The sequence below is a fragment of the Triturus cristatus genome, chromosome 3_2 (genome assembly GCF_964204655.1).
Source record: "Triturus cristatus chromosome 3_2, aTriCri1.1, whole genome shotgun sequence".
Lineage (NCBI taxonomy): Eukaryota > Metazoa > Chordata > Amphibia > Caudata > Salamandridae > Triturus > Triturus cristatus.
In genome coordinates this window covers 326,750,884-326,765,181 of record NC_140584.1, presented here as the reverse complement: position 1 = coordinate 326,765,181, position 14,298 = coordinate 326,750,884, and the positions used below count along the sequence as shown (strand labels likewise).

Sequence of the window (14,298 nt, the reverse complement as noted above, 5' to 3'; positions counted from 1 at the left end):
TTGTATTGCAACATTTATATCACGATTACTACTTGTATGTGGGGTGTTAAGGTGCCTGCTTTCATTAATAGCATGCTACACTGTGCAGGGTGTTTGGCTGGAAGTGTGCTGTCCTCGTTTTGAACCTGTGTGGGAAGTGTTTCCATGTCATGGGTGTTGACCACAGAGGTGCCGTATCGTGCTATTGGATAGAGCCATAACCAGTGCGATGGAGGAAGAAGAGCGAGAGACTTCATGACTTCAGTACGAAAAAAAGAACTGAGAATCACAGGGTTATACGGAGGTTACACATGGCTGGCTAGAGTAAAGGGTAATTAAGCCCAGGGAACCGTGGGGTGTTTATTTTTTTAATCGCTGTGCATGGCTGCTCAGCGTACGACTGGCCTTTCAGACCTTTTCAGATTGTTTCATGGCACCACTCAGTGCGAACTAGTTGCTTTATCAGCGAGAAGGGTACGACTGCAGGAACATGGTATGGTGACTAAAAACCAGATGGCATTTTCACTTGAAGTGGGAGTGGCGTATGAACAGGGTCAGGCACAGAGATGGACAAGACAGCAAATTAATATGAAGAGACAGTCCCGAGACAAGGGTCTGCCTTGAATCCAAGAGCCCTACCAAGAGCCGAGCCATCATCATATCTACCATGTAACTCATGCAACAAACGTCCTATAAAAATAATACAAGCTCTTCTGGAAGAGAATGGTAATGCCTCAGCAAGCTGTAAAGGCAGCGTTTATACATAGCACCACCAGGGGCATAGCTTGGTCAATAAGATTTGGTGTGTGTGTGGGGTGAGCTTTAGATTTCCCAACAGTCACTCTATCTTGTTGAAACACTTTAAATGAGATGCAGGACATGGGGTGGGGGGGGGGGGTGGCTTAAGGGGCAGTGGAAAGAGGGAGGAGGGGCACTTAAAACACAAACATTTTCAAATTGATCAACATTTTTTGAGGCCTTTAAAACAGAGACGAGAGAGAGTGTGTATGTGGGTGATTTTGTCAGAGTGAGGATGTAAAAATCCCAGGTGAAATCCAACAGACCTCTTCATCATACCCAACTACTTACTACAGAACACATTTATTAGGGTGTGTGACACCTCAAACACCCCCCTGAAGCTATGCCCCTGAGCAGCACTCAATGAATTTGATTCCCTGCGATTAGATTTTCTGCAGTTCAGGGGATCACGATTTGTATTCGTATAACTATTGGTATTACAAAGCTGACCTTTGATTCACAAGCTTGATCCTGCTTCCTATTTAGCAGAACAAATGAAAAAAAATGAAAAATTAGTGCTGAGTTTAGAAAATACAATGAGAGAGAGACCCTCTCATCTGCAGGCAGGGCAGACTTCAGTTCAAAGCATCCAATGTCTGTCGCCAACCCCTGACAGACTCTGCAGTGCAGGTACATGTTAACGGGGCACATGCATTGGAAACAGGACCATGGGAACTCGAGCCTGCACAATGCATTTGTTTACAGCATGTGACACTGACATCTAATCACACAATGTGCAGATGCACTGAGCAGGCCCCAGCTCCCAGCATTTAAAGCCTGTTGATTCTTTACACCCACCCTTCTCAAGAGATCACATGATGTGTAGAATCAGTGAGGTTTACAATTATCAGCCCATGCTGTGAAGAGCTGTGGAAGGCTGGGGTTGGCAGTATTTCCTGATGACTGACAATCAGCTGAAGACACCGCAAGGCCGAACCCTACGCACCAGCAGCTGAAATGAACTGTATGCTAGCTGCACAGCATCAAAGGGGTGGACACTTCAGTTCAGAATCGTTGAGGGCTGTAGCATCATCAGCCAAAAAATCAGTGTGATGGCTCGTATCGTGCTGTAGGCACATGAAATGTGCCTACCCGACCCTGCTCAGAGCAAGAGTGCCGGAAATGGCCTAATAAACTACTGTTATTGTAAACTGAGAGTATGCTACAAAAGTCGAGCTGATAATTGTGTAGGCAGATCCTCAACTCCCTTTAGAACAGGCCACGACTGCATTTCCAGGCAGTCTTAGTAACTCGCCAACAGCACCTTGCATGATTGTTTTTTACTCAATGGCTACAACGCTAAAAGTGAAACTACAAGACGCTGAATGCACCATACTTGTGTATGTGACAATGAGCCACATAGAAGCTCTGCACAAGACCATCCCCTTTCTGTGAAACTAGAGACAGGATGAGATGCAAAACCTGGGCAAGAATTGCTTTGCTTACCTCAGAGTATACCGTTGTATGTGTGTTTTTGTGATTTTTTGTGTAGACTGGTGTAATAGATTCAGGAGCCCTAGGGAACATGGGCCCAAGGATTTGAAGGCCCACTGCACCCAAACTTTGTCTGCCTTTTACTACTGAGACACTGGCAAAAATGATCCACTGCCTTTCTTGCATTAGGGTCATGGCACACCCTTGCAATGCCAATCAATCAATCAATTAATTTGTAAAGCGCACTACATACCCGTGATTGTTTCAAGGCGCTGGGGGGGGGGGGGCGGGGGGGGTACTTGCTGCTGCTATTGGTCGAAGAGCCAGGTCTTGAGTTGTCTCCTGAAAGTCAGCAGGTCTTCGGTTTGTCACAGGTAGAGGGGAGGGTGTTCCAGGTCCTGGCGGCGCGATGGGAGAAGGATCTGCCTCCGGAAGTAGTTCTCCGGATGCGCGGGACCGTGGCCAGGGTGTGGTCAGCGGAGCAGAGTTTCCTGTTGGGTACGTAGAAGGAGAGTCGATTGTTGAGAGAGGCTGGGCCGGTTTTGTGGAGTGCCTTGTGTGCGTGGACCAGGAGCTTGAAGGAGATTCTTTTGTCGACGGGGAGCCAGTGCAGGTTCCTCAGGTGGGGGGTGATGTGGTTGCGGCGTGGGATGTCGAGGATCAGGCGTGCAGAGGCGTTCTGGATTCTGTGCAGTCTGTTGATGAGCTTGGACAAGGCTCCGGTGTAGAGGGAGTTTCCATAGTCGAGTCTGCTGCTGACTAGGGCCTGGGTGACTGTTTTCCTTGTGTTTGTCGGGATCCATCTGTAGATCTTGCGGAGCATGCAGAGGGTGTTGAAGCAGGTGGAGGAGACTGCGTTGACTTGTTTGGTCTTGGAGAGTTTCGAGTTGAGGATGACTCCCAGGTTGCGTGCATGATCGGTGGGGGCCGGGGGGGACCCCAGTGACGTGGGCCACCAAGAGTTGTCCCATGCGGAGGGGTTGGACCTGAGGATGAGGATCTCCGTCTTGTCTGTGTTTAGTTTGAGGCGGCTATCCTCCATCCAGTCTGCGACGGCCTTCATTCCCTGGTGGAGGTTGGATTTGGCGGTGAGGGGGTCCTTGGTGAGGGAGAGGATCAGCTGAGTGTCGTCGGTGTAGGAGATTATGTTGAGGTCATGCTGTCGGGCGATGCGTGCTAGTGGTGCCATGTAGACGTTGAACAGCGTTGGGCTGAGGGAAGATCCTTGAGGGACGCAGCAGATGATCTCGGAGGCATCTGATCGGAAAGGGGGGTGGCGGACTCTCTGAGTTCTGCCGGAGAGGAAGGAGGTGGTCCAGTCCAGGGCCTTGTCTCGGATCCCTGCGTCGTGGAGGCACGTGCGTAGTGTTCGGTGGCAGACGGTGTCGAAGGCGGTGGAGAGGTCCAGGAGGATGAGGACCGTCATCTCGCCGTTGTCTAGCAGGATCCTCGGACATAATCAGCAATTTATTCACATGACCTCTGTTATGATTAGTGCAGATAGCCATATATTACATTTTTGTCAGCCAGCACACATTTTATGAAGATATCCATATATATTAAAAAACATTCTTTCTCTTTTTACACCGTATTCTAGTCAGGAAGAACTTCAGAAAATATTCACTAAATTTTAAAATGTTCTCTGCGCCTTCTGGGTTGATGATTAGATGCCCAAATCATAGAAACATGGATACCTTTGTGCAAACATAGGAGGGCAACACACTTTTTGCCATATGGCCTGATCAAATCACACGTTTCAACTGTTATCTTGTCTTGTGTTAAGTGCAAGCTAAACCTCATCCACGGGCGAATTACTGTGTGTGACTACTTTTTCCAGTTGGAAAATCATACTGAAATATCAAATTTGTTTGTTGTAATTTACTATTTAACACCAGAATTTAGGCAGGTAGTAAACGTATGCAGTTGAGGTGGGAGGGTAAAAGAGTGTGTGGAGAGTAGGAAAGGAAAAGATGCTTTCTGGCAGGGGAACGCAATGTAATCTCACCTATCATCAAAAAATGGGGAATGCGGCCACAAAGGATTTTACCGTGCTTATCAGCCCATGGTAAATCCAGGGTTGGCTACGTCACACCTAGAAAACATGAATGTAAAAAGACTGACCCACTTGGAATCAAGACTGAGGAATTCTACCCGGTATGGCTCATAATGAGGGCTAGATGGTGTGATCTTGGAAAATCAATTTATTACATTGTGCCTCAATATGTTTGTTGGATTCTAGCTTTCGTCATATCTTAACAGTATCCATTGCATTTATTTTCAGTATTGTTATAGGACTTAATCACTGAGCTCGGCAATGAGATATTGTTTTTCTTTTGAGGTGAATAGCTCCGTCTGGATGATCTGAACTCTTTTGTCTAGTACTCTATGTCTTTAACATCCTCTTTTCCATCAAGCCATTAGCTTCCCTTGCCGCGTCCATCTATGCTATTTCCAGTGAGTTTCCCCATGACAATGTAACAGAAACAAAGTTTGTCCTTATGACTCAACCCCCCCACCCCCGCCTCGCCTGAACCATCTGAAATTAGCAAGTTTGATCCTCCTCAAAACTCCTCCCCACTCTGCTCTCACGCCTGTACCTCACGGCATTCATAAATTATATTCCTGAACTCACAAACTTCCTTCTCAGATCTCTCGTCCTTGTTTTTCTGCATGCACACTCGTGCTTTCCTACTCTCAACTTTGTTCTTCTCATGAGACCATATCATGAACATGTGCTCTGGTGCAGGGCACAGCTATTTCTTTTTCTGATGCAAGTGCATGGTCTAGCCCTCTTGCACTTAACTCTAAATTTCTCTGTGTTTGTGCCAAGAAAAGCTGCACGGACTCAGTGGAGAGCCACTAGCTTATTTTGAGGTTCAATTGTCCAACGTTCATTCAGATAACTTTGAAATTCAATGGTCAATGCATGAACTTGAGACTGCACGAGGTGGAAAAAGAGAGCGGCAATCCCTGCTTACTGTTTCCAGCTTGTGCTGTCTGCACTTCCATGCGTTATTTTGGAAAAATCTTGAATTAGATATATATATATATTAAATTTAGACACCTCTTATACAAAAAACATCACACACTCAGCTCCGCTCTGAGCCTGCGCCCTCTTAATGATATGGTTGCAGAGCTCTGAAGCAGTGAGCAGTGTGTGACTTTCTCTGTTTATGAGCTGCACTGTCTGCAGCTCATGCACTAACTGGGAGGAATTAATTGTATGCACGTTAGACAGAGAAAATGCATAAAAACAGGCTCTCGGGGATGAGCCAGCGACCTGGTCTTGGTGTGAGCCATGCGGACACATCAGGAAACAGGTGGACTGGCGCAGAGCAGGCGATAGTCCTGCTTTTAAGACATTGCTTTGGCTGAAGTGCATACACTTTGGACAGTATCTGTGTTAGTGCATGAGCTGGAGACATCATATCCTGGAAACCGGAAGAGGCGAACACAGCTCACGGTTTCACAAGAGGAGGGGATGGAGTTATTTTTGTATTAAAAGTTTTGCATTACATCGAGGTTAATTATCAATCACACAGATTGATCATTGCTTATGGAGGCTTGTTTCTTAACATGACTGACATCTGGTTGCCATCTTGTTTGATATTATGTGCATTTCTTTATTTCTAGAAGAAGCCGAACTACAATTAACAAACACGATGTGTCCTTTTTCCTTTTCTCGTGTGAAATGTATTGCTTTACGTGTTAAATGGAGAATGTTCTAACGAGGTGTTACAGTCCACCTGCAGAGTACAGACTGATGCAATGTATCTAATTAATTTGCACATAAATGTAAAGTTTGACGATCACTTAGAGAAGCTTCATTGTGTAGGAGCCTGAGAAACGAACGAGTTAGTCCTATATCAGTTTGCTTTAACTTCATTGGTTTGTTTTGTTGGAACCATGTGTAGGTGCATCAAATATTTGAATTGTGAGATTTAAGCAACTGCAGTCCCATTAGAGAGCTCAGACGCCCTTCCAGAGAGCGTGCAGACTGACAGCTTAGCAGTCCCATTAGAGAGCTCAGACGCCCTTCCAGAAAGCGTGCAGACTGACAGCTTAGCAGTCCCATTAGAGAGCTCAGACGCCCTTCCAGAAAGCGTGCAGACTGACAGTTTAGCAGTCCCATTAGAGAGCTCAGACGCCCTTCCAGAAAGCGTGCAGACTGACAGTTTAGCAGTCCCATTAGAGAGCTCAGACGCCCTTCCAGAGAGCGTGCAGACTGACAGCTTAGCAGTCCCATTAGAGAGCTCAGACGCCCTTCCAGAAAGCGTGCAGACTGACAGTTTAGCAGTCCCATTAGAGAGCTCAGACGCCCTTCCAGAAAGCGTGCAGACTGACAGTTTAGCAGTCCCATTAGAGAGCTCAGACGCCCTTCCAGAAAGCGTGCAGACTGACAGTTTAGCAGTCCCATTAGAGAGCTCAGACGCCCTTCCAGAGAGCGTGCAGACTGACAGCTTAGCAGTCCCATTAGAGAGCTCAGACGCCCTTCCAGAAAGCGTGCAGACTGACAGTTTAGCAGTCCCATTAGAGAGCTCAGACGCCCTTCCAGAAAGCGTGCAGACTGACAGTTTAGCAGTCCCATTAGAGAGCTCAGACGCCCTTCCAGAAAGCGTGCAGACTGACAGTTTAGCAGTCCCATTAGAGAGCTCAGACGCCCTTCCAGAAAGCGTGCAGACTGACAGCTTAGGTCTGATTACGGTACCTGTTTTATGGGAGAGCCAACTTTACCTAACTTTTTCTTCGAGGCGACTTTATATTAGCTTGTTCTCTTTCCTATATGACTTTGATTGATTTTGAACTTCATATTCATTAAATGTATTCATGTATCTTTTACCGATTGATACTGTTTTGATGATTTTGAATCTGTGAACTTTTATCCTTTAATAAACCTTTATGGTTTGAGAGCCTAACCATCTCTGACTTCCTTGTGGAGTCTGATGTGCTTCCCTTTATCTAAATGTATTGATTTGATGACTAGCCTCAGTTGTGGATTCTGATTCATCACAGAGCGCGTTAGGGGTCCTGAATCTGAACTAACAAAAGAGATACAACAAAGTATGCACAGTCTTAAAAGAGGAGCACACTTCTGCTTTGTGTCAGCACACCCCCGTGATGCAGCCCACCGCATTCCTGTTACACAAGTGAGGGTTTGGGAAATTAATTACATTCCTTTTCTGCATCAACCCCCATCACTTACCCCGCAGCCTCCTGGTCTTGCCTTCTCGCACAGGGATATGTCACAGCTCATGTACACTGCAGATTGGTCTTGAAAGGCAAAGGTCACTATCTGAAACTTTACTTCCAGGGAAGCGCCGTTGCTAATAATCTGTACGTCCACTGCATCCGTCACTGGGCAGCTGTGGAGAGAAGAGAGCGTGGAGTTAGATTTCAAAGACTGCTTTTAATGTCACTTGGAGGCATATCAACAACAACCGGCGATAATTATCACTGAGCGCACTTAGCGCTCGGATAATTATCGCCGGCTAGCGCCGATTTTTATCGCTGAGATAGCGTGCTATTAGCAACGCTTATCTCATCGGCGATAAAAATCCTAGCGCTAACCGGCTAACGTGAGATTATCGCTGGAAACCCAGCGATAATCTCACGTTAGCTAGTTGATAAGAACTCACAAACTTAGCCATGATATCCACCTTCCATAGGATATATCATGGCTAAGTCAGTCCTGAAGCAGGTGTTAGGAAGGTAGCCATAACAGGTGTTATCGCTACTTTTCCTGACGCTATGCTTCATAGCGTGGGGCTTGAGGATATTCTCCTATCATGTCAGGTCAGGAACGCCCACTTTGCATCTCATTAGAGATGCAAAGCTGGGCGTTTGAAATCCCCACGCTAAAGCAAGGTTTCACGCGTTAGCGTGACCTTGCTGATATAGCGATAAAATTATCGCCGCTTTTCGGCCGAAAACGGCCGCAAAAGCGGCGATAATTTTTTATCGCCTCGTAGTAAATATGCCCCAGTGACCCTACAGTTTTGCTGACCTGGGGGTTGGGGTCGTGTGTGGCCCTCCCACAGCGACGGATGAAATGCAGAGTCCAGGACATCAAGTGTAGCAGTCCTACAAAGTGTGCGACTCAACCACTGACTGAGACTGTGCGCCAAGGTTTCAGCCGTGCCCCAATATTGCACAATGTTTGCCACACTGCCAAGAATACCGGGTGAGATTCCGCTTAATCCGGATCAGCTCTAGATGACGCATGTGTCAGGGGTTGTGTGCGCCGTATTTGGTCATCTGTGGACGGGGACAGGTGCTGGGATGCGCAGGGGATAGCTGAGCTCACTGCAGTCAGCCAGGTGTAGGTGCAGTTCCACTTAAATTCCTACCCCGTTCTCACTTTTTGTCTGAATACCAATGGGCTTCTTTCAGTTCCTGATGCGTGCTTTTACAGTGAGGGGTGGGCGCTAGACAAATGATCCCAATACCTCATTCATTCATTCATTCATTCATTCACTATCACTGGGTATATATAACCAACTTAAGTGGCCTCTCTTCTTCAAATAAAGGAATTGCCGGTCCTTAAAGACTGTACTTCTCACTTATCCGCTGTTCAGATTTAACTTTCATGACAGCGGAGAATATTTAATTTCTACTATTTTTGCATATTTGCTTCATTTGGGTTTTAAATTTAACTTTAGTATCTGACAACTATGGGTCATATTATCAAGAAACGGCGTTACAATTATCGCGGCAGAGAATTCCAATAGAAGCCCAGGTTCACACCAGAGCATAGACTTCTATGGGAACTCTCTAGGGCATATTATCAAGCCCATAATCGCCGCGTTAGCGGCAGTTTTCTGCCGCTAAAGCGGGGATAATTGTAACGCCGTTTCTTGATAATATGCCCCTAATTTCTTTTGAGTAATGACCACTTACCCGCCTGATATTAACAACACACCGTTTTCAGCGGGGTTGTTGTTGGGGGAGGCAACGCACTTGTCCGCTCTCAGAGTAAACACGTCTGCATCCGAGAATGTGGTCAAGATGCCAATGTAGAGCGGGTCTCCCACCGTCAGTTCATCGCCCACTGCGTACGGAGGAGCAAAGGCATCAGTCATGTAGGCAGCCATGGTGACGGTGATGGGTCCCGAGCCAGTCGCAGAGGGCAGAGCTACAACCCTGCACATACAAAACAAATTTAGAGATAAACAACGAGTAGCAAATGTCATGCACATATTAACGACTGAAGAACACAATACATTTCATTACGTTACTTTGCATTTATAATGCACAATGTCGGTCACTACACAGCTTCCATGCTGCGAACCAACGCCCACCCGGGCTAACCCTTTGTCAACAAGAACAGGATGTGATGGATGAACATGTTTGAAGACACCTTAATCCAGGGGAGTGCTTGCTGTGCAGAGCATCATGACGCAGAGAAGAACCTTTTTATCTGGCATTCTTGCAACATAAGTAATCTTTAATTAGAAGTGACTGCCATGTCAATAATTCTCTCAAAGTATGCAAATCAGTACAAGCAAACTGCATTTCTGAAAGTCTAATAATAACAGGCACACACATGTAGAAGGGTAGAGCTCCCTACATGCTATCAGCTAAAGCATTGAGATGAAAGAATGAACGGAACGTTGCAGAGAGGTTATTTATCTTGTCCACTTCCAAAAGATCAAAAGTGTTCAGACACTCTAATGAATTAGTGCCTAATTATTAGTTTGGCGGTCCATTGGACCTCCAAGCTCACTATGAAGGTGCAGCGGCGGTTGATGACCGCCGCCCCAGAGGTCCGACCCCCGTATTACAACTACAACGGTCGGACCGCCATAGGACAGCCACAACTGCCAGGGACCCTTGATCCCTGGCAGTGCCGCAGCGGTCTGAGATCCACGATATGCTGCCAAGCTTATTACAAGGTTCCTCACCGCCACAGATCTCATGGCGGTGAGCCCGCCATTAAACCTGTGGCAGTGAGGAAACCCAGAGGGCCCAACAGGGCCACCTATTTCATCATGGCCTGAGGATGCAGACAGCCCCGCTCCCACACCGCCAAACTCATAATCACCCCCTTAATGTTCTCCCTACAGTGATGCATGCAGTACTAGAGTCCTATCAATTGATTCATATGCTAACTATACTCGATAGGACACCCAAGTTATAACATATCACAAGAAAAATAATGAGGGTCGTGTGGTGGAAGAAGTGGGGCATTCTTACAAATACTGGGGTATAGTATTTTTCTAAACCTCAATGCAAACCTACGATGGAAATATTCCTAGTAGTAGGCTGTTACGGCTATGCATGCCTTTAAACATTTCAATAAGGCAAATGGGGTACTAGAGATGTCCCCATTCAAAAGAGCTTATGAGGGAAAAACAAACCTACAACTTGGCATGAAGCTCTGGTGTGGACTCCAGAAGTTTTCCTGAATTTTGATTGTTTCGAAGAGAAGTGCTCGAAGATCGCTGTGGGATTCTGCCATCCTCCACTATTCAAGCAGATGGAGTTTGGTTAATAGAATCTTCTACACGCAGAAGTGGCTTTGCTAATTTGTTTTGCTAAATTAGACAATGCTGAGTCACCCTCTATAGAAAGTGAGTTGTGCTCTAGCTGAGTTGTTAGGAGTGAGCATTTGTGATGCTGAAATTGCTCTTGCCGATAATATGAGCTAAATGAAATTGTGGCCCCAGTGGGGCCCTCAAAAGGCATTGACTCCTCATTTTCACAAGTGTGAACAAACACAACATAAAACAATAGAACCTAGCCTTCCTTTATATATATGAGAACGATCTGGGGATGTGCACTTGATAATGTACAGTGGCTGGTGGTTAAATATACTTTAATGTATTAAGATTGAATGTGTAAATCTTTTCAATTATGTGTGCCAGAAACTTGTTATAAAGATAAGTCGTGTAACAGTAGTTTGGGTAGGTCAAACACTATAATCCTCATTTGTCTAACAGAGTTTGGGGGTGCACTTTCTGGAGCCAATGCTATTGAAAATGCAAGTCAGACTAATTTCCAGACGTCATGATCGTTTGATCATTACATTAGAAAACAAACAAATCAGAAAGACTTTAATCTTTAGTTGATTAACTGCTAGCTAATTTAAAAAGTGGCTAATAAAAAATGAGGGAGAAGAATAGGCTGGAAAGAATATGGTAGAGATAAGCGAGGGTGAAAAGAGGAAAGACATAATTAGAAAAACAAAAAACAATCGGGTAAAAAATCAGGAAAGGAGAAAGGAATATGCACACTGAAGACCTTGGTTTCTTAAATATGAAAGTCCTCCTCGGAGATGAGGCAACAAGGCAACGAACTGCTTTCGGGCACCTAGGGCATACTACCTGAAAATGGACTCTCTTCACTTTGTGTAGCTTATCTTAGTTCATTCAATAAACAGGCACCATGCTAATGGTCTTTACCCTCTAGATATTGTCAGACTATTTTTAGTTATTTTAGTTATTTTCTCCAAATGTGTAGTAGTTGCCTCTAAGGCCTGTAATTTCTCCTCCCAAGTTCGTAGCCATTGACATCTGTTTTCTCATTTGTCATTGTCATTTTTCAAACAAAGCTACACCTCTAGTCAAGTGTTGCCTTGGTCGAAGTAGCTTAGGCATCGAATGCTTCTCCTTCATGCCTTGAAAAAGTCCTAGAGGGTTCATATAGATAGTTTATTCATCCTTTGACACTGTGGGAAACTGTGGGTGATATTTTCCATTTGATGGTTGAAGCCTTTGCAATGGTTGGATGCCAGTCTTTCCCAGGATGTTTTTCTGCTAGAGGTTGCTAGTATATTTGTTCTAGATGGAGTGGAAGGCGTGTGCAAGTGTGGATGTTTCAATGGTGTGAAGTGTGGTAGAAGAATGTCCTGATGATCTGTTATGTGATTTCATGGTATATTGCTGGGCTTTTCTCATCTTTCTAGCCTATATCTGTAGTCCTATTCACAGTCTTATAATTCAATAACAGTAGGCACAGAAGTAAATATTTTACCCCCCCTGAGTTTGCTTCCTTTGCTTCAAAATACATGAATCTCAAGAGCACCCAGGGGCATATTATAAAGCACGGCGTTAAAATTATCGCCGCTTTAGCGGCAGAAAACTGCCGCTAAAGCGGCGATAATGGGCTTGATAATATGCAGCAGAGAATTCCAATAGAAGCCCATGTTGACACCAGGACATGGGCTTCTATGGGAATTCTCAAGGGCATATTATCAAGCCAATTATCGCTGCTTTAGCGGCAGAATTCTGCCACTAAAGCAGCGATAATTTTAACGCCGTGACTTGATAATATGCCCCTCAGTCTTTTACAACATCAATCTAACGTTCATCTATCAGATATATTTTCCAGAGGTGCTTCTTTTTTGTGAAGATCTCTTAGATTTTTCTTAAATTCTGTGACATTCCTTGTAAATGCACAGTCTACTTCCAAAAAGGCCATAGGTATTTACTGTAATAGGAATAGTAGGCAGATGCAGAACTATCACTGTCATAGTTCACATGGTCAAGGGCCAGCTCTCGGCACAGTAGAACAATAGCATTTCCCTTCCCTTCAGCCAGGCGCGGTGCGTCCATTGGGGCATTGGGGCGTTGCCCCCCGCCGACCGCGCCCGCAGCTCCCTCCTCGGTGTCTCTGAACTTAGTTTACTTAAGTTCAGAGACGCCGAGGGTGGGGAGCACTGACAATGCATGTCAGTCAGCATGACGTCGGACCGTGGGCGGTCCGGCGTCATGTTGACTGACATGCATTGTCAGACAAGCCAGGGAAAGGCAGCACTGCAGCACAAGTGCGCATGAGTGGGCATGGAGAGTAATTTTTAGCCCGTGCCCAGTCATGTGTACTTGTGTTTTTACTGCCTTGCGCATGCCCATTAGGAGCCCCTCGGTCTCCTAATGGGCAGGCGGCGGGCGTAGCGTAAGCTGTGCCCTCAGCCAATCCTGGCGCTGCAGCAGCGGCAGGATTGGCTGAGGGGTTGCCACTCCAGTGCTGACGTGGTGTTCCGGTTTGAAGGGGACAGAGGCGCCAACGCGGACCAGGAGCAGAGGCGGTCAGGTAAGTTTTGTTTTAATTTTATTCAGTTCTCCCCTTTTATTCGTTGTTATTTAGAAACTATCCCCCACCCCCTGACACATACACCACCGGCACCACCTTGTGTTGCAGATAACACCAATATCGATTATCAGAAGTAAGGATTATGCATGAGTAATAGCCCAGGTAATAGAATCGCTGGTGTCTGTTAAGTCTGGCTGTCACCATCGCTGTACTAGCAACTTTCGAAGAAGCCGACAAAAGCATCTCACAGAATAGGACACGTCTGCCTCTGGAAGTAGGGGTGCTGCATATATCTCTGATGCACCCCAGGTCAAGAATTAACAATCACGAGGCCTACAAACGGTGTCCTGACATGCAGTTTCGTGTGACAAAGTGCTGCTAGTTATTTTAGCATGGGTTGCTGAGTTTACTATTTCTTTCTGCCCGTTTCCGGTATTTTGTAATTTTCACAAGTTTTACTCTTTCAAGGGAATTGCTGAGCGGAGAAGGTCACAGTGTTCCAGAGATTTGCAAGCACATACAAATAAAGACATGCTTGATTTACAAAGCAAGTCAGGTGATGTCATGACCAGCACCCTCACTCCGAAAATTGTTCCAGCACCGCTCCCTGCACTGAACACATCCCTGAAAAAAAGTACCAAGTTGAAAGCTTCACACTGCCTCATATGAGACGGTGAAAGCTGGTCTGGGAGGGGGGGCAAGGACACCCCTGCGCTCAGACGCCAGGGCCTTAGGGTCTCACTCTGAGTCCAAGAGTGATTCATTCATAAGGACCACGGAAAGACACCAGGAGTCCTTCTTCTGTGTTGTCTGCCTAGGGCACCTGGCCTCCCTTCAGCTGGCATCTTCTCCTGTCGCCTCTTCTTTCTATGACTCAAAGAGGCCCTGAGCCCTGAGATGGTTTCCTGAGAGATACCAATGCTGCCTCGAGATGTTTAGTCCTAAAACCCTACTGGAAGTGGACACATTTTCGCTGCCTTAAACAGCCCTAGTTGTTTGTTTACATGATTCCCTACACCTTGTGTGCTATAGGTATTTATAGTGCTTACTACCACA

At 45.9% G+C, this 14,298-nt stretch overlaps 1 protein-coding gene across 1 annotated transcript in view; it reads right to left on the bottom strand.

Moving 5' to 3' along the window:
- The window catches only part of LOC146857287 (uromodulin-like), a 102,279-nt gene that overhangs the window by 61,702 nt on the left and 26,279 nt on the right, over positions 1 to 14,298 (bottom strand). The window contains exons 2-3 of the mRNA XM_085647031.1: positions 9,109 to 9,351; positions 7,415 to 7,574 (exon numbers count right to left, since the gene is read on the bottom strand). Coding sequence (XP_085503157.1) covers positions 7,415 to 7,574; positions 9,109 to 9,351 — 403 coding nt within the window. The remainder of the gene's footprint in view (positions 1 to 7,414; positions 7,575 to 9,108; positions 9,352 to 14,298) is intronic.